The 20,003-nt window shown below is 40.5% G+C and overlaps 1 protein-coding gene across 1 annotated transcript in view; it reads left to right on the top strand.

The window, feature by feature from the left end:
* Nucleotides 1–9,248: 9,248 nt before the first annotated feature.
* The window catches only part of LOC110533842 (ephrin-B1), a 72,697-nt gene continuing 61,942 nt past the window's right edge, over nt 9,249–20,003 (top strand). The window contains exon 1 of the mRNA XM_021618384.2: nt 9,249–10,407. Coding sequence (XP_021474059.1) covers nt 10,289–10,407 — 119 coding nt within the window. The 5' untranslated portion in view covers nt 9,249–10,288. The remainder of the gene's footprint in view (nt 10,408–20,003) is intronic.

Here is a 20,003-nt window from a genome sequence, read left to right as displayed (position 1 = left end):
GTATATTCGATAGATTTCCCACTTCCCGATTGGATTGTTCTCAGGTTTTCGCCTGCCATATGAGTTTTGTTATAATCACAGACATCACTCAAACAGTTTTAGAAACTTCAGAGTGTTTTCTATCCAAATCCACTAATAATATGCATGAATTAGCAACTGGGCCTGAGTAGCAGGCTGTTTACTCTGGGCACGCTTTTCATCCAAACGTGAAAATGCTGCCGCAGGTTAAGGCACTCAGGACTGAATCTTGGCCCGGAATGTGGGATCTTGTGAACATCTGTCCTCCATCCCACACCCTGAGTGACTCCACTCGTGGGCTCACGATACAACAGTGCAGTGTCCATGAATTCTATTTAGCAGCCTTCCATGGGGTAGTGTCTGCGAGGATAGTAGTAAGGACAGACATGTCTCACAGGGTGGAGCGCAGTCCATGAGGGCAGAGCAGTGAACAGCTGTAAATTACCTCGAGTTGCTTACAGTGCTTACATACGCATTTTTTACCTTTTCTTCAGAATTGTCACATTCTGGTCAGTACTGACAATATGACTGTGGTGGCATACATCAACCGCCAGGGTGGCACCCGATCAGGGTTGGGGAGTAGTGAACTACATTTAGTTCACTACTAGTCATTTACACTACATTTTGCAGTAGCTTGGTGGTAGTTGAACCAAATTCAAATCTAGGTAGTGTTTTCAGTAGTTCATTTGTTTTTTTTTTGCCATGTAGCTAACTACTGGAACAACACAATACTTATTTTTGCAAAACAAAACATTTTTTTATATGAGTGAGGTAGGCAATAATTTATTTTGTTTTTCCACATCAGACCTGCCCAATTTTCACTTGAAACATTTTTTGTATTTAATAGGCTAAATTACACTTACAGTTAACTAATATATGACCCCAATGTGATCTATTCTTGCAATTTGTAGTCAATGGGATTTCAGATTTACATGTGATAATTTTTCACAAAGTAGTTAGGATGGAGGGAACTACTTTTTCATAGTAATTGTTGTTAACTAAACAACTTTTTTCTTAAGGTTAGCGTTAGTGTAGCTTAACTTCTTCCAGTGTGATGTAATTGGTAGCTTGGTAAACTATATTTTCAGAGTAGCTTCCCCAATACTGCACGTGATCTCTTCAACTGTGCAGACTAGCCCACAAGCTTATTCTCTGGAGCAGCGCACATCTTCTCTCTTTACGTGCAACTCATGTCCCAGACCTAATGAACACAGAAGGAATCCCCTATATAGGGACAGGAGACTCCATCCCCAAGTGGTGGCCAAAGTGTGGGAGAAATACAGACAAGTGTCCATAGATCTCTTCGCATCACGCAAAGACACACACTGTCCACTTTTCTTTGCATTAGCAAGCAGCAATGTGCCACTAGGGGTGGACACGCTGGCACACGTGTGAACGTCATTCTTCATTCTTATAGCACCTCGATGACCAGGACAGCTGTGGCTAGTGGAGATAATTTCATTGCTTTTTATGGCCAGCCCTGTCAGCTGCCGTTGTGCAGGGATCTGTTGACCCAAGCAGACGGAGAGATTTTCTATCCTCATCCGGATATTCTATCTCTTTGGGCCTGGCCCATGAGAGGATGAATCTTAATGCAACAGGCCTACTGCTCAGTCGTTGAGACTATTCAGAGCGAAAAGGCCCTTTCTACACGCTCACTATGACAATAAGTGGCATGGGTTTGAGGGATGGTGTGAGCAGAAAAAGAGAATTCCCTTCCAATGCTCCATTTCAGAGGTGCTATGCTTTTTACAGGATCTTTGTAAAGGTGTTCCTGGCTGCCATCTCTGCCTGTCATACAGGCTTCGACAATAACACAGTGTGACCCCCCCAATTTCTCTTTGAGGGCTTACATTGCTTACAGCCTGCGTCCAAGCCTTAAGTCCCCTATCTATTGTGCTTGAGGCCATTTCACAGCAGCCGTTCAAGCCACTGGAAAGCGTTGGAATAAGACATCTCTCATTTAAAACTGCTTTACTTATAGCCATTACATCTGCAAAGCGGATGAGTGAGCTGCATGCACTGTCAGTCCACCACATGTGCCTGCAATTTGGCCCTGGGGTTATCCAAGGTTACCTTACAGCCTCACCCTGATTTTGTGCCTAAAGTCAGCAGTGCTCATGTTAGAGCTGTTAGTCTTTCACTCACCGCCCTTTCCCTCTACGATAGAAGAGCATCTCCATCCCTTGTGTCTTGTGTACGCCTTACGTGTCTTCATGGACAGGACGTAGGGCTCTCGTCTCTTGGACACCTCCCTATTACGGACAGGCCCATTTCTCGTCAGTGCCTATCCTACTGGATAGTGGAGGCTATTATAGTGGCTTATAATAGAGAGGGGTTACCACCTCCGGAGGGCTTGAGAGCTCACCCCACCAGAGGTTGGGCTGTGTCATGGGCATTGTTCAATGGCATCTCTTTTAGAGAGATCTGTAATGCGGTTCTACCGACTGGACTTCGTTGGCGCATACAGTGCTCAGTGTCAAGGCCTTTGAGGGGTGATGCTCTTGAGACTATTTAGCTTCGGAGAGTATATGAGCGCTACGGGAGTTGGCTATATCTCCACAGTGAAATACCAAAATAAGTATTTGAAAAACAACTTACGGTTACTTTGCGTACTCTAATATTATGAGTGAGGAATATAACTATGTTTCCCTTCATGCTATGAATATCAAAGAAAACATATTCTTGATAATGGCTAGAGGGCGGGATCATGGCACCTTATAAGGAGTGGGGTTCCCCACTATTGGCCACACTTCCTGTCTGTCTATGTTGGGTGATTAGAGTTTCCTTGTGGTCATCGCCTCAAAGTGCATTCCCCATAGGGAGATACCTCACCTATATTATCAGAGAACCGGGGTTATGCAACCGACAAGACAGCCTATAGGGAGGAGGTCAGAGACCTGGCCGGGTGGTGCCAGAATAACAACCTCTCCCTCAACATAACCAAGACTAAGGAGATGATTGCGGACTACAGGAAAAGGAGGACCGAGAACACCCCCATTCTCATCGACGGGGCTGTATTGGAGCAGGTTGAGAGCTTCAAGTTTACAAACTAACATGGTCCAAACACACCAAGACAGTCGTGAAGGGGGCACTACAAAGCCTATTCCCCCTTAGGAAACTAAAATGATTTGACATGGGTCCTGAGATCCTCAAAATGTTCTACAGCTGCAACATCGAGAGCATCCTGACTGGTTGCATCACTGCCTGGTATGGCAATTGCTCGGCCTCTGACCGCAAGGCACTACAGAGGGTGGTGCGTATGGCCCAGTACATCACTGGGGCTAAGCTGCCTACCATCCAGGACCTCTACACCAGGCGGTGTCAGAGGAAGGCCCTAAAAATTGTCAAAGACCCCAGCCACCCCAGTCATAGACTGTTCTCTCTACTACCGCATGGCAAGCGGTACCGGAGTGCCAAGTCTAGGATAAAAAGGCCTCAACAGTTTTTACCCCCAAGCCATAAGACTTCTGAAAAGGTATTTGCATTGTGTGCCCCACTATCCCCCCAACCCCTCTTTTTATGCTGCTGCTACTCTCTGTTTATCATATATGCATAGCTACTTTAACTATACATTCATGTACATACTACCTCAATTGGGCCGACCAACAAGTGCTCCCGCACACCCACCACCCGCCAACCCCTCTTTTACGCTACTTCTACTCTCTGTTCATCATATATGCATAGTCACTAAAACCATGGCTACATATACATACTATCTCAATCAGCCTGTCTGTATGTAGCCTCACTACAGTATATAGCCTGTCTTTTTACTGTTGTTATATTTCTTTACCTACCTATTGTTCACCAAATACCATTTTTGCACTATTGGTTAGAGCCTGTAAGTATGCATTTCACTAAGGTCTACATCTGTTGTATTCGGCGCACGTGACAAATAATCTTTGATTTGATTTGAATACCCTGTAATGACAAAGCGAAAACTGTTTTCTAGAAATGTTTGCAAAATTATTAAAAATAAACAGAAATACCTTATTTACATAAGTATTCAGACCCTTTGCTATGAGACTCGAAATTGAGCTCAGGTGCATCCGGTTCCATTGATCTTCCTTGAGTTGTTTCTACAACACCTGTGGTAAATTAAATTGATTGGACGTGATTTGGAAAGGCACACACCTGTCTATATAAGGTCCCACAGTTGGCAGTGCATGTCAGAGCAAAAACCAAGTCATGAGGTCGAAGGAATTGTCCATAGAGCTCCGAAACAGGATTGTGTCAAAGCACAGATATGGAGAAGGGTCTGCAGCATTGAAGTTCCCCAAGAACACAGTGGCCTCCATCATTCTTAAATGGAAGAAGTTTGGAACCACCAAGACTATTCCTAGAGCTGGCAGCCTGACCAAACTGAGCAATCAGGAAGATGACCAACAACTCTATGGTCACTCTGATAGAGCTCCAGAGTTCCTCTGTGGAGATGGGAGAACCTTCCAGACGGACAACCATCTCTGCAGCACTCTAGCATTCAGGCCTTTATGGTAGAGTGGCCAGATGGAAGCCACTCCTCAGTAAAAGGTACATGACAGCCCACTTGGAGTTTGACAAAAGGCACCTAAAGGACTCCCAGGCCATGAGAAATAAGATTATCTTGTCTGATGAAACCAAGATTGAACACTTTGGCCTGAATGCCAAGCGTCACGTCTGGAGGAAACCTGGCACCATCCCTACGGTGAAGCATGGTGGTGCTGTGTTCTCTTCAGTCAAGAGAATGTTGACCAACTGAATAATGAGAGGACTTCGCCAAGGTTCATTGATTGGTTAGGAGGCCAGGGCTATCTAATGCTGTGCGATGTTTTTCAGCAGCAGGGAGTGGGAGACTAGTCAGGATCGAGGGAGAGATGAACGGAGCAAAGTACAGAGAGGTCCTTGATGAAAACCTGCTCCAGAGCGCTCAGGACCTCAGACTGGGGCAAAAGTTCACCTTTCAACAGAACAACGACCCTAAGCACACATCCAAGACAACACAGGAGTGGCTTCGGTTCAAGTCTCTGAATGTCCTTGAGTGGCCCAGACAGAGTCTGGACTTGAGCCTGATCGAACATCTCTGGAGAATCTTGAAAATAGCTGTGTAGCAATGCTCCCCATCGAACCTGACAGCGCTTGAGAGGATCTGCAGAGATGAATGGGAGAAACTCCCCAAATTCAGGTGTGCCAAGTTTTTAGCATCATACCCAAGAAGACTCGAAGCTGTAATCGCTGCCAAAGGTCATTCAACAAAGTACTGAGTAAAGGGTCTGAATACTTAAGTAAATTGATATTTCAGTTTGTTTGTTTTTAAAATAAATTTCTGTAGATTGACGAGGGGAAAAAAAACAATTTAATCCATTTTAGAAAAATAAAAAAAAATGTGGAAAAAGTAAATGGGTCTGAATACTTTTGGAATGCATTGTATATAGACAATGTACTTTAGATAGAGAACCCCTTTTAGAGCTAATTAACACACATAATTTCTAACAACAGTAGCACTTCTTTTTCATAGTCTAAATTGGTACAGCGATGCAGCAATGTAAGGGGAATGTAAGAATGTAATTCCGATATCACTAATTTTACAGTAAAGGTACAGTATGACATCAGCAGGTACAAGATGGCCAAACAAATGTTAATGTTCAGAAACTATATTTTCTATTAGACCATTTATTATGGTATTGATCTACAGTCGTGACCAAATGTTTTGAGAATGACACAAATATTCATTTTCACAAAATCTGCTGCCTCAGTTTGTATGATGGCAATTTGCATATACTCCAGAATGTTATGAAGAGTGATCAGATTAATTGCAATTAATTGCGAAGTCCCTCTTTGCCATGTAAATTAACTGAATCCCCCAAAAAACATTTCCAATGCATTTCAGCCCTGCCACAAAAGGACCAGCTGACATCATGTCAGTGTTTCTCTCGTTAACACAGGTGTGAGTGTTGACGAGGACAAAGCTGGAGATCACTCTGTCATGCTGATTGAGTTTGAATAACAGACTGGAAGCTTCAAAATGAGGGTGGTGCTTAGAATCATTGTTCTTCCTCTGTCAACCATGGTTACCTGCAAGTAAACACGTGCCATCATCATTGCTTTGCACAAAAAGGGCTTCACAGGCAAGGATATTGCTGCCAGTAAGATTGCACCTAAATCAACCATTTATCGGATCATCAAGAAATTCAAGGAGAGCGGTTCAATTGTTGTGAAGAAGGCTTCAGGGTGCCCAAGAAAGTCCAGCAAGCACCAGGACCATCTCCTGAAGTTGATTCAGCTGTGGGATCGGGGCACCACGAGTACAGTGCTTGCTCAGGAATGGCAGCAGGCAGGTGTGAGTGCATCTGCACGCACAGTGAGGCGAAGACTTTTGGAGGATGGCCTGGTGTCAAGAAGACAGCAAAAAAGCCACTTCTCTCCAGGAAAGCCACTTCTCTCCAGGAAAAACATCAGGGACAGACTGATATTCTGCAAAAGGTACAGAGATTGGACAGCTGAGGACTGGGGTAAAGTCATTTTCTCTGATGAATTCCCTTTACGATTGTTTGGGGCATCCGGGAAAAAGCTTGTCCGGAGAAGACAAGGTGAGCGCTACCTTCAGTCCTGTGTCATGCCAACAGTAAAGCATCCTGAGACCATTCATGTGTGGTGTTGCTTCTAAGCCAAGGGAGTGGGTTCACTCACAATTTTGCCTAAGAACACAGCCATGAATAAAGAATGGTACCAACACATCCTCTGAGAGCAACTTCTCCCAACCATCCAGGAAAAGTTTGGTGACGAACAATGCCTTTTCCAGCATGATGGAGCACCTTGCCATTACGCAAAAGTGATAACTAAGTGGCTCAGGGAACAAAACATCGATATTTTGGGTCCATGGCCAGGAAACTCCCCAGACCTTAATCTCATTGAGAACTTGTGGTCAATCCTCAAGAGGCGAGTGGACAAACAAACACCCACAAATTCTGACAAACTCCAAGCATTGATTATAAAAGAATTGGCTGCCATCAGTCTGGATGTGGCCCAGAAGTTAATTGACAGCATGCCAGGGCGGATTGCAGAGGTCTTGAAAAATAAGGGTCAACACTGCAAATAGACTTTTTGCATCAACTTCAAGTAATTGTCAATAAAAGCCTTTGACACTTATGAAATGCTTGTAATTATACTTCAGTATTGGACAAAAATATCTAAAGACACTGAAGCAGCAAACTTTGTGGAAATTAATATTTGTGTAATTCTCAAAATTTTTGGCCATGACTGTACTGTCAGACAGTTGTTGAGGTCATCTGTCTAAGTCCATAACCAGTAAAAACACAAGGGGAAATCCATAGCCAAGAATGATCTAAATGAAAATCTCGCCACAGTGGCTGCCATTCATTGGATATGTATTTATAACATCAGTCTAAACAGTCAGCTCTAAAATAAAACTGTCCAAACACACCTCTTAGTACTAAAAAGTAGTCCATCTTTTATCAATAAACTCATTTTCCCCTGTGGCGCAGCGGTCTAAGGCACTGCATCTCAGCACAAGAGGTGTCACTACAGTCCCTGGTTCGAATCAAGGCTGTATCACATCCGGCCGTGATTGGAAGTCCCATAGGGCGTCGCACAATTGGCCCAGCGTTGTCCGGGTTTGGCCGGGGTAGGCCGTCATTGTAAATAAGAATTTGTTCTTAACTGACTTGCCTAGTTAAATAAAGGTTCAATAAAAAAAAGATATAATGATGACAACTAGCTGCATCCATCTCCCTCTTACTGGGTGGCAAACATGACTTGAAATGCATACAAACAACAATTTATAATATGTGTCTGGTTGATGGCAATTGCAATCTGAGAGTAACTCTGCATGTCATACTTGACACAGAACTATACAGCTGATTATATTCAGTGAAGCTGTGCCTTTCTCAAGGACAAAACAGTAGTGTCCACATCTGGGAATTAAACCTGGCCACATGCCAATCGTCTGCTACATCATACCGCTGGATTCCTGGAGCATTTCACTACATGCCTGAATGGTATTTTCAATGAGTGTCATATTCAAATGAAGACCTATTTGTCTTTTCCTCCCTTATTCCAAAGGTTGAAATAAATGCCTTGTTAAGGAGGTTGGAGAAACTTCTACATAGTCTACTCTCATGCCATGATATCAGGTTATATCAAATAAGCAAACTGCAATGTAAAGTTGCTATAGGTGTCTATCCTAAGTAGGTCACCAATCAAACATCTAGTTTAGAGCAATGAGTTATTTTTAGAGACCTGCCATAGATGAAGTTACAGCAATATGAAAAGGTCACATATTCCTGACTTTGTAGAGATGCATCTACCGCTAACCATGGCATGAAACACAACTATGAAAACAGTTGTGCTCTAACTTTACATTTTTAGAATTAGTTAGTTTTTTGGTGTATAAGCACAATCTTACTAGGTAGCTTTGGTTAAGGCTTGTGTTGAAATGTGATTTAACAAGAAATAGTTTACATTGGAACCATATCGAGATATTTATTAATCAATAGCAAATGTTAAATACACATTATAACTGGTAAAAAAGTTGGTTAATACGTTTTGAAAGAGCAAGTCGGACTATAACCAAGTAAAGACTTTACAATAGGCTGCCATAACGTTGATATTAAACATCATTTCACTTCAAAGGCATCAAATATATTACAAGCAGGGAAACGTTTTATTATATAACATAATAGGCCTATAATAGAATAGAAACAGAGTAGATCCAGCAAGATCCACTCGTGATAATGCTTTCTGTTTTCCCACAACGTTTCCACCCATTCCAATAGAGGGCAACATTGTCAAATGAGTATTGCAAGCCATCTTAGACCTACAAGAGTCACATAGAATAGACTACCATATGTAATGGGAGAATCGACGAAACTTTAAAAATATATGTTTTGGATTCTATCAAAACATCTTATAAGTAGCCCATGTAGTGAGCAAGATCTGATAATACATTTACCATGCACTGCTACGTTAAAACGTATGTAGGCATACTATATTACCTGTTGATTGAGGAGACAAGTCTAGGCCACCATATCTAATGAATTCATATTTATACAACATAGTCCGTGCATATGTTGAGAAAGATAATTATCTCTTAATTATAATGCATTCACTGTAAAGACCCAGGCTGCACTATGGCTGAATATCTTCAGTCAAGAGAATGTTGACCAACTGAATAATGAGAGGACTTCGCCAAGCTTCCTTGATTGGTTAGGAGGCCAGGGCTATCTAAGCGTTGCATTACGTACTCAGCAGTGTGTGCGAAAAATGAGTATCGAATGCTAGTTTGGTGTGCACTGTACGCTGGAACCTTCACAGCTCAAATTCATTGCGAGTTCAAGTTAAATAGGCACAATATTTAACTTTATTTACAAACTGTTTTTTTTAGAGACTGAACTGGATTACTCACTCGTATCAATGACGTGATGTTTAAGAGACTATTCATGCCCTTTGGAAGAAGCAGTTCAGCGCGGACTTCGAACATGAGTTGGTGTCCACAATATACAGGCAGACTGTAACATTTCAAGTGGATTCTAAATTCAAAGCATCGGAGCCTAATGTCCACCTGAAATAAGGATTTTACGCATTTTATCGCGACTGTTTTTGAGTCTGCTGCTACACTGATGGAGTAGGCTACTTTGGAGGTACGCAAAATATTTTCTGTCAGAGCGTTTTCTTTTTTTAATAGTCGCTAAAAATTAAATGGATGTATCTATAGACAACGGCTTCACCATACAAAGAAGACACAGTTGCACCAACTGGACAAAACAGATGTTTACTGAAGAAGCAATAACAAAAGTGTCACATTTATTGTAGTCTGCTTGTTAAATGTGCATCAACAACGGCAAAACGCACTCCAGCGTACGGGTTCGTGGGTGAAGACTCCACTTGTTACCGGATTCAACATTATTTTCTGACCAGTAACAAGAAACTTGTTCTATCAATGCGTTTAAACGTGCGCATATCCTACCTTAGAAATATATTCGACACCGGTAAGGTGATGAGATAAAGAATCCAGAACATTGACTCACTCACCTGCAAGATACTCTTGTTCTGCTTGCATAGCCTGCACGAAACGGGAAAATAGGATTTCATATATTATATTCATTGCTGGTTAATATTTTTCTATCGTCAACGTAGATTTACGTATAATCTAGGCTAGGCTACATGCGACACTAGTGAATGGGATCTAGAATTGTGCGAGATTTACACTGTATCCACATTTTCGAATGATTTCATCGTGCCGTTGATTAATTTGCCTGACTGAATAAGCGTGGAAATGGCAGGCTCCGGTTCCAATTGGAAGTACTACCTTTGGATTTTGACAGTCTTGTGCAGGTCGCTGTTGCCCTATGCCAAATCATTGGAATCGGTGATTTGGAACTCGCAAAACCCCAAGTAAGTGTTAAATTTGCTAATCTAGCCTATAGAAGACGTAAACTGTATTACCATGCATTGAAAAAAACACTGAATACTTATGTTATTCTATTAGCATGCGTAAAGCTTGCTAATGGAAATAAATATGCATTGACGCCAGGACATGTTTTCGACTACTGTTTGCGCTGAATGACATTCAGGACTCTGTGATGTGCTGGCTCTGAAGACTCACACAGTGTTGAATGAAACAGCATGCTGTAAAACAATATGAAAGAAAGCATCATAGGAAAAAGCCAGACATTGTTTGATAGCATGTATCATATAGGCCATAGTTTAAACAATACAACAATAAGCATTCAGTTCTGCCTAGTGAGTCATTAACAGATTTCTACATGTTGTGGTAAATGTCTTTCATATAGGTTATTTTTGATAGGATTCATTAACTCGTGTTTGCTATTAATCAACTTCCAACCAACATTTATGAGGTGCCAATTTCAGCTAGAATCAACCAGGCCCCATCATTTACGGGTAGCCTGCATCTCTACTGCAGAGTGGTCTCTACAATCAAGGGAGAGGCAGCAACTGCTGTTGGTGTGTGTGTTCTCATATGTGTTTTCAGGTGCTCTCCTCTGGCTGGAATGACACATTTATAAGTGTGTTTTTCAAGTTTAATCAATATCTTTCTGGCTTTGAAGGTAGACACGTTGCTTTTAGAATATGTAGGCCTTTAAATGTTATTTTGTTATTTGATCTAGATTAATATATATCAAATGTCTATATATTTGTATTTCAATCCAAGTTAGTCCTGGAATTATTAATATGACCTCGTCTTCAATAGATTATATTAAGTGTTTCGCTGTTGTGGTCTCTGTCTGTCTACAGTGTAGAAAATAACACACACATATATATACATACATACATACATATATATATATATATATATATATATATATATATATATATATATATATATATATATATATATATATATATATATATATATATATATATATATATATATATATATATATATAAAACCTTTTGGCAAAATCCCTTCAATTAAACATTTCAAAAGTTGTGCATATAAGTATACAGTATATGGGCTGATAAGGTGAATCACACATTTTATAATAATCTCTTCAAAATGTGAAATGTTCAGAACACATCTCTATTATTATTGAAAGGAGTTACCAAGGGACTCAATATTCAGGATTTAAACACCAGCTGTGGATGTAGACAAGTGAAGTGGCCTAGTCCTGGCCTTGTTCACTCATCAGTACACAGTCTAAAAGAAGTCACGACACTGAACAACGTAAAAGACAAGACTTCAATTGCCGTTAACCATTTGTTAAAATAAAGACTGTTGTTTTAAAACAGTTGGTGGCTGTTTTCTCAAGTAAGTTAATGTTTGTTTACTTACCCCACCAAGGGGTAATGCTTTGCTCTTCCTACCTCTACAATGCTTGTAGTTAGGTCATCGAGAGTGCAGACAGGCCCTTAAAAGCTGATTACAGATCTATCTGGACATGAGGACATGTTCATGTTCATAAAGGCATAACATTTTTTTGTTGTTGATTTGTTATAAATTGAATTCACACAAACAAATGCAGGACTGCACCACCAGAGAATCTTACCACAAAACATAAAATATAGATTGTCTTTCCAATGTATGAACTAAAATAATTAATTTTATACAGAGGCACAACGTTTATTTTGCTGAATTGGTGCAGACTAAGTTTGCTCCAACTGCAGCTGTAGTGTTTGAATTGTAATGCAGCAGCCATTTTGTATCAAGATATTGTATGTCAAAGTTGTCAGTAGTTGGGATTAGTTCCAGTGTGGATATAAACTCAAACTTCAGTTCTCAGATGATGAGCAGAGCCCACACATGTTTGTTGAAGAAGACATTGTCTCAAGTGTTTTATATTGCCTAATAACAAAAAGGCCAAAGCAAGTATTTTCAGAGAAGCTGAAGCCCCCCCCCCCAAAAAAAAAGATAAACACATTCATGCAAATGCCCTTGGTATAAAATATTGGCTGTTAGTATGTAAGCAATGGTTATTACATTAATTATTATATTGTATGATTTTATGATTTACACATTTTTCTCAATGGGATACTTCACTTCTCTGTCAATGTTCACTCAAATGGTCTTTTACTTTGGCACTCAGTATTTATTTTGCTTGTTCAGATTAACAGACTAACAGAAATGTTTTTGGGTTGCCACCATTCCCTTCTCCGGCTCTTTATTATTTTGCCTTATTAAAGTTATGCAGACGGTCTACCACATTGAGTCTTATACACTTCAGCCACACTGTCTGTTGAATTCTCACCAGTACCAGACCTCTGGCTTGGCTAGCCCACACCGTTACAGCTATAAACTTAAGAAGAGCATTCCTTTCATTTAATCACATGAATCATGAAGTCACACTGAAACATGTAGATAGGCCTACTTAGATGCAGAGACCAAACTTGTACATCATAAAAAGCAGAGATGGTGATTGAGCACATGAGGAAAAGCTTGTGGTAGACCAAGGAAATTGACAGAATGCTTAAAAGTGTGAACTCTAGACAGAATACAAAGATGAATGCACTTAAAAGCTGTTGTTCTTTGGTCACAAGCCAACATTTTAAGATACTGTTAACATTTTGGACACGTTGTTTCTTGCAGACTTCTAATTTAAACATTCAAATTACGTCTGTCAAAGTTAACGCTTGACATGTTTACCACCATCATTTCTTTGCAGCTGTTAATCGCATCTCCATTTCTTCAACGCACATAACCATATTAAGTGCACATTTCCACACTGACCGTTTTAAGTGCAGAACACAACATGGAACACAGCTAGTCAATGCTTGCTTGCTCCTTTACATAGCTGAAGACTGTGTGCCTCTAACCAAAAGCATGTGAAAGTTATGCCCAATATTACCAGAGTTATGCTTTTTCTTTCTGCCGTTGATTCGTGCGCCTGTCACGGGCCGTTTTAAACTACTCGTGACACTCTATTTTCTGATTTGATAACAAACATTGTTTAGCTAGCTAGTCATGTTAGCTATCTAGCTAGCTAGATAGCAACCTGCTGTTTCTTCTGCAAGAAGGATAGATAACCGAATATATTATTTGAGCTTTTTCTCTCTTCTGAGACAGCAGCTAAATGGAGTGTTTGCAAGGGGGAAATAGCTGTAATTGGATTTATTGATATTGAACAAACCTGCTTCTCTCTAATTTCTCAGGATGGAATAAAATGCGGTAATTGAAAATCTCAATTGAGCTCACTATTAACTTAATATAGATTTACTTGCATTTACTACAGATCTACCATTATTTTTTTGATATATTATGACAAACTTGTATTTATTTTGTTATGCATGTGATAGCCTTAGAAAATATACTTGATATCATATTTGTCATCTTATAATATAGTGTGGTATAGCAATTCCCATGTTGGGCTGGAACTGGTATCTCACAAAAACATTGAGAAAGAATATAGTCATTTGTCACTTAAAGCATCCTACATGTAGTAAATCTATCAGCTTTTGAGACCCATCTCTGCTAAATCTCATACATTCACCCAGCCATCTCTCTCCCTTGTGAGAACAATATGTAATTCTGGCCTTGTAATGTAATTCTGGTCTTGTAATGTAATTCTGGCCTTGTAATTTCCAAGATTATGAGTTCGGTGTCTGACAGACCCAAGCAGGTGGTGTTCAGTCAGGCCTACTGTATGTCGTCAAGAGACTATATTTGTTGTGTTTAACCATTGGCACATGTGAATTACAGGCAATGGTAAGCTTTTAGACAACTTGCACTTACATGCAAACAGTAATAGTTTTATAATATCTTCATGAGGGCATTTTCTGAAAGGTCTTCTCACAGAGGTTATGATAGGACAACACGAAGATAGCTGTTAAGAAAAAAATATGTTTGAAAGCAGTTTCATTCCATTTGATGGTGCACTTCATACCATAATTATACTGTTGCCAATGATTCAGAAATGATCTTTGCCTGTTAAAGCCAGGGAGTATTATTTTTGTTTGCGCAATCTTGAAATAAGACCCTTCAGCTTTAGGTAATTCAACAAATCCCTGATTTAATTCCTCAAGGAAAAACAAGTGGAGACAAAAAAAGAGAAGGGAGACACCAGTCAGTTAATGTTTTAACCACTCAGCTCATGTGTTATTGAAGTTATCTTTAAGAGGGGTGAAACCTCGGAATTCTCACTCTGTGAAGACCGACACGAGGGACTGTCTGCAGTGACTGGTCTATGGTTATGTCAACAGTTTGACATCACATTGTAAAACGGGAGAGAAAATTGATATTGATTTGTGTTTTAATTGTTCCCACAAAGTCACATGGCCTTCCATACAGACAATTACAGATCTAGCTTGGTCGGAAGATTCAGCAGTGTATGATAAATTGAGCAAATATCGAGTGGCCTGTGTGTTTAATGCATTAGAGCCAAGTGAAGTAGCTCGAGCTTTGCCTGACTGTGCCATCATGATCAATGCTCCTGTGATTAAAAGTGACAGTCTAGAGATTAACTCTGTCACTGTTTAAATAGGCTGTGCCAACCCTCCAGCCTTTAATAAACCCACCCATGCCCCTGCTCCCTAGGTTTCAGCCGTAGTTTACACAAGAAAGAGATTCCTTTGAGAAGTGTCACAGGAGTGGTTTTGTTCTCCTCCTGGCCTCATCCCTTCACGCTGGTTTTGATAACGTTTCACAGAAACCCAGACCCCATCACAAAGAGGAGAGACTTAGAGCCACCTCAGGGCGGCTTAGTTCAAGAATGAAAGGAAAGTAAAAGCAGTCAGTCATTAGCAGTGTCGGGGTTAACGCGTTACAAAGTAACCCGTTACAGAAATAATATACGTTTTTGTGGTAACAAGTAATATAATGGAGTACTGTTCCAATTTGAGTAATAATATTACAGTTACTGATCACAGTTCATTGTTACTTTTGTTATCATTCCCTTCCTATTAGTTATTGATCCAAATAAATATTTTTGAAGATTATTATTCCCTCTCTGTTGGCACAATATTTAAAAATCCCCCGCCCCCGATTCTCATTGTTTTCAACCTGAGTTTGATGTCCTCTCACCAAGTTCCTGTTAACACTCACACATTACTACTAACTGCTTTAGTGAGGGAGATTAAACATGGCAGAAGCGTTGGGTTTCTCAGCGTGGAAGTACTCCCATTACTTTGATTTGGTAGGAGGATAAAATTACAAGAATATAACTGTGAAATATAAACTGTGCTCTCCACTGCTAGAAACACAACTTCCAAATCTTTTGAAGCACCTGCAAAAGCAAGACAAAACTTGTAGCGAAAAGATCCCTGAGGCCTGACCACTGCTGCTGAAGATGTCTTTAGGCCTACCTCATCCAAACAACCAAGGTTTGATTTGAATAGTTCTGGAGGACAGGCTGTAACCCGGGGGGAGCTGAACAAGCTTGTAACTGGGTATGTTGTAGAGGAAATTCTGCCCTTATCCATGGTAGAATAGTCCTACATAATGTAGAGATGTAGGATCTTAATTTGATCATTTTTTTGATGCTGAGAATTTTACTGCACACAGGAAATGCAACATTTGAGTGTTTTTGAGTTTTAAAAAGGCTTATAAAGTTCCACTTTGAAATTTCAGACTTGATTTGCCCTAACAACAAAATCTATCAACCTTTACACAAATGTCCATAAATTATAATCCACATAATAATTATATTTTCCTGTTTCTGCAGAATTATATTACTGCTGTAGCAAACTGGCACAAATTAAGATCCTACCTCTGTAATGTTGTTTACATTGAGCAACCTTTTGGGGTGTAAGGCAAAAGTAATATAAAGAGTATTGTAACTAATCACTTTTCCCATGAAGTGATAAGTAAAGTAATTTGTTACTGTTAAAATAAGTAATGAGTAATAGATAATATGACCTTGTTGGAGTAACAACCCCAACCCTCTTACAGGTCTGGGCAATTTCAGTAGTCCTCGGGAGCCTGATTGGTGTTACACTTTTCCCCTATCCCTAGCAAACACACCTGCTTTTATACTAATTGCATTTTTAACTAAAGATCATGATTAGTTGATTATTGGAGTCAGGTGTGTTAGCTGGGGCTGGAGCAAAAGTGTGACACCAATCAGGCCCCCGAGGACTGGAGTTGCCCAGGCCTGCAACATCTGCTACTTACTAGCCAGCTAGCTAGGTTGCAATGGAGCCTGCTTCGCCTGGAATAGCTAACGAACGTCTCCAGCGCTGTAGCAGCTGTGTTTATTACGCTCTTTTCCGTGACAATATTGACAATCCGGAGTTTCAATGAAGCAGTTGTTTGCTTGCGGAATGAGGTGGCTATCCTTAGCAAGCAAATGTCAATTCTGTGTGAACTTATGGGGGAAAACGCAAATTGGAACTTTTTCTCTCTCAACTCCTGTGGCTGGACGCCACTCGGGCTTAATGGATGTATCCCCACGTTGTCATCTGTCCCTATCCGAATGGCCTATGCTACCTGTAACTTACCTGCCAAGGAAGTCGTCTCCATCTGCTTCTCCTCTTCCATCTTGCAGTGGAGTAGACGGAGAACAGCAAGAGGATTGTTCCAATCAGCACTGGTCGCATGTCACAAGTCGTGGAAAACGAAGGCAGCGGCATGCTGCTAAGCGGACTGGAATGCCTGCGAGAGGTCTGGCGCAGATTGACATGAGGAATAGCTTTGCCGCCCTGGTGCCTGATCTAACTGCGCCTTCACCGCTGGGACTACCTATGTCTGCGACGGCTGCGCTGACTCCTACTAGGCTGAATCCAGCAGCAAGTTCAGCTCCTTTCCTTCTCTCTGGATCTATCAGGGCACTGCCTGCTGTGGGAGGTCTGGACCTATTGCCCGGGAGCTGCGGGCATATGCTATCCTGCTTCTTGTGGGCCTGTGAAAGGTTCCACAAATTTTGTGAGGTGTAGGAATGAGCAGATTTCTTCAACCCCTTCTCGGTCTGTTGTATTGGGCAGTTCAATGGTGAGAAATGTCTCAGTTCTTGGAGCAAAACTTTGTGCTATCCAGGAGCACGAGTACAGGACATCAGTAAACTGCTCCCAAACAATTTAAACCTGCATCAGGAAATTGACTCTGATTCAATTACATTAAGGGCAGCTCAGAACAGCTGAAGATGGATTTTAAATAACTGATTGGATCTCTGCTTGACACCAACAAACTCCCCATAATATATGTCCCTGTGCCCTCCCTAAATTGTAGCATTGAATGTTTCAGCAGACTTTTAGCCCTCTATAACTGGCAGTTATGTGACTACTGCAGCTCTGTATGTGTAACATTCATTGACAATTTTGATACCTTCTGCAAACAAAGCTATTTTTATTAGAGGTCGACCGATTATGATTTTTCAATGCCGATGCCGATTTATTGGAGGACAAAAAAAGCCGATACCGAATAATCGGCCGATTTTTATTTATTCATAATGACAATTACAACAATACTGAATGAACACTTATTTTAACTAAATATAATACATCAATAAAATAAATTTAGCCTCAAATAAATAATGAAACATGTTCAATTTGGTTTAAATAATGCAAAAACAACGTGTTGGAGAAGAAAGTAAAAGTGCAATGTGCCATGTAAAAAAGCTAACGTTTAAGTTCCTTGCTCAGAACATGAGAACATATGAAAGCTGGTGGTTCCTTTTAACATGAGTCTTCAATATTCCCAGTTAGAAGTTTTAGGTTGTAGTTATTATAGGAATTATAGGACTATTTCTCTCTATACGATTTGTATTTCAATACCTTTGACTATTGGATGTTCTTATAGGCACTTTAGTATTGCCAGTGTAACATTATAGCTTCCATCCCTCTCCTCGCCGCTACCTGGGCTCGTACCAGGAACACATCGACAACAGCCACCCTCGAAGCAGCGTTACCCATGCAGAGCAAGGGGAACAACTACTCCAAGTCTCAGAGCGAGTGACGTTTGAAACGCTATTAGCGCGCACCCTGCTAACTAGCTAGCCATTTCACATCGGTTACACCAGCCTAATCTTGGGAGTTGATAGGCTTAAAGTCATAAACAGCGCAATGCTTGAAGCATTGCGAAGAGCTGCTGGCAAAATGCACGAAAGTGCTGTTTGAATGAATGCTTACGAGCCTGCTGATGCCTACCATTGCTCAGTCAGACTGCTCTATCAAATCATAGACGTAATTATAACATAATAACACACAGAAATACGAGCCTTAGGTCATTAATATGGTCGAATCTGGAAACTATCATTTTGAAAACAAAACGTTTATTCTTTCAGCGAAATATGGAACCGTTCCGTATTTTATCTAACGGATGGCATCCCTAAGTCTAAATATTGCTGTTACATTGCACAACCTTCAATATTATGTCATAATTACATAAAATTCTGGAAAATTAGTTGCATATACCCAGTTCTGCCAAACTGTTGCATATACCCTGACTCTGCGTGCAATGAACGCAAGGGAAGTGACACAATTACACCTGGTTAATATTGCCTGCTAACCTGGATTTCTTTTAGCTACATAGGCAGGTTTAAAAATATATACTTCTGTGTATTGATTTTAAGAAAGGCATTGATGTTTATGGTTAGGTACACGTTGGAGCAACGACAGTCCTTTTTTGCGGATGCGCACCGCATCGATTATATGCAACGCAGGACACGCTAGATAAACTAGTAATATCATCAACCATGTGTATAACTAGTGATTATGATTGATTAATTGTTTTTTATAAGATAGGTTTAATGCTAGCTAGCAACTTACCTTGGCTTCTTACTGCATTCGCGTAACAGGCAGGCTCCTCGTGAGGCAGGTGGTTAGAGCGTTGGACTAGTTAACCGTAAGGTTGCAAGATTGAATCCCTGAGCTGACAAGGTAAATAAAGATAATACTAAATAAAGACAAAACAACGGAAAATAAAGGTCAGAACGTGACAAGGAGGATGGGACCCACCCTGGATCCTTTCTTAGCTTTATAAGGCACTGAGTTGTCATAATGCTTCAGCAAATGTACATTATCCCAGGGGTGTTGGAAGACAAAATGCAAGCAACCAAATGTATGTCCCTCTAACTGCCCTGAATGCCTCTGCTGATCCTACAGCTAATGTATGCAGTAATCATGTGCCTATGAACCACTGAGGCAGTGTCCCTAGTAGGAAGTCCACTGTGTGCAGCTCAACCTGCACAAACATAAATAACAAGATCATGTCTGCTTCTGCCACACTTTCCAGTAAAGCAATAAAAACAATAAGGCATCACAAAAAAGTGGTAAAAATAGCCCAAGTTAACATATGTAGCTTAAGAAACAAGGTTCATGAAATCAATAATTTGCTAGTAACAGATGACATTAATATTCTGACAATATCTGAAACTCAGATAATACCTTTGATGATACAGTGGTAGCAATACATCGTTATAAGATCTACAGAAAATACAGAAATGCCAAAGGTGGAGGTGTGGCTGTTTTATATTCAGAACCACATTCCTGTTAAGCTTAGAGAGGATCTCATGTTAAATACAGTTGAAGTAATATGGCTACAGGTTAATCTGCCTCACCTCATGCCCACTATTGTAGGAAGCTGCTGTAGACCACCAAGTGCT

The sequence above is a fragment of the Oncorhynchus mykiss genome, chromosome 10 (genome assembly GCF_013265735.2).
Source record: "Oncorhynchus mykiss isolate Arlee chromosome 10, USDA_OmykA_1.1, whole genome shotgun sequence".
In the NCBI taxonomy this organism is placed as follows: domain Eukaryota; kingdom Metazoa; phylum Chordata; class Actinopteri; order Salmoniformes; family Salmonidae; genus Oncorhynchus; species Oncorhynchus mykiss.
The sequence above is the reverse complement of the archived record's forward strand: the minus strand, read 5'-3'. Positions and strand labels throughout refer to the sequence as shown.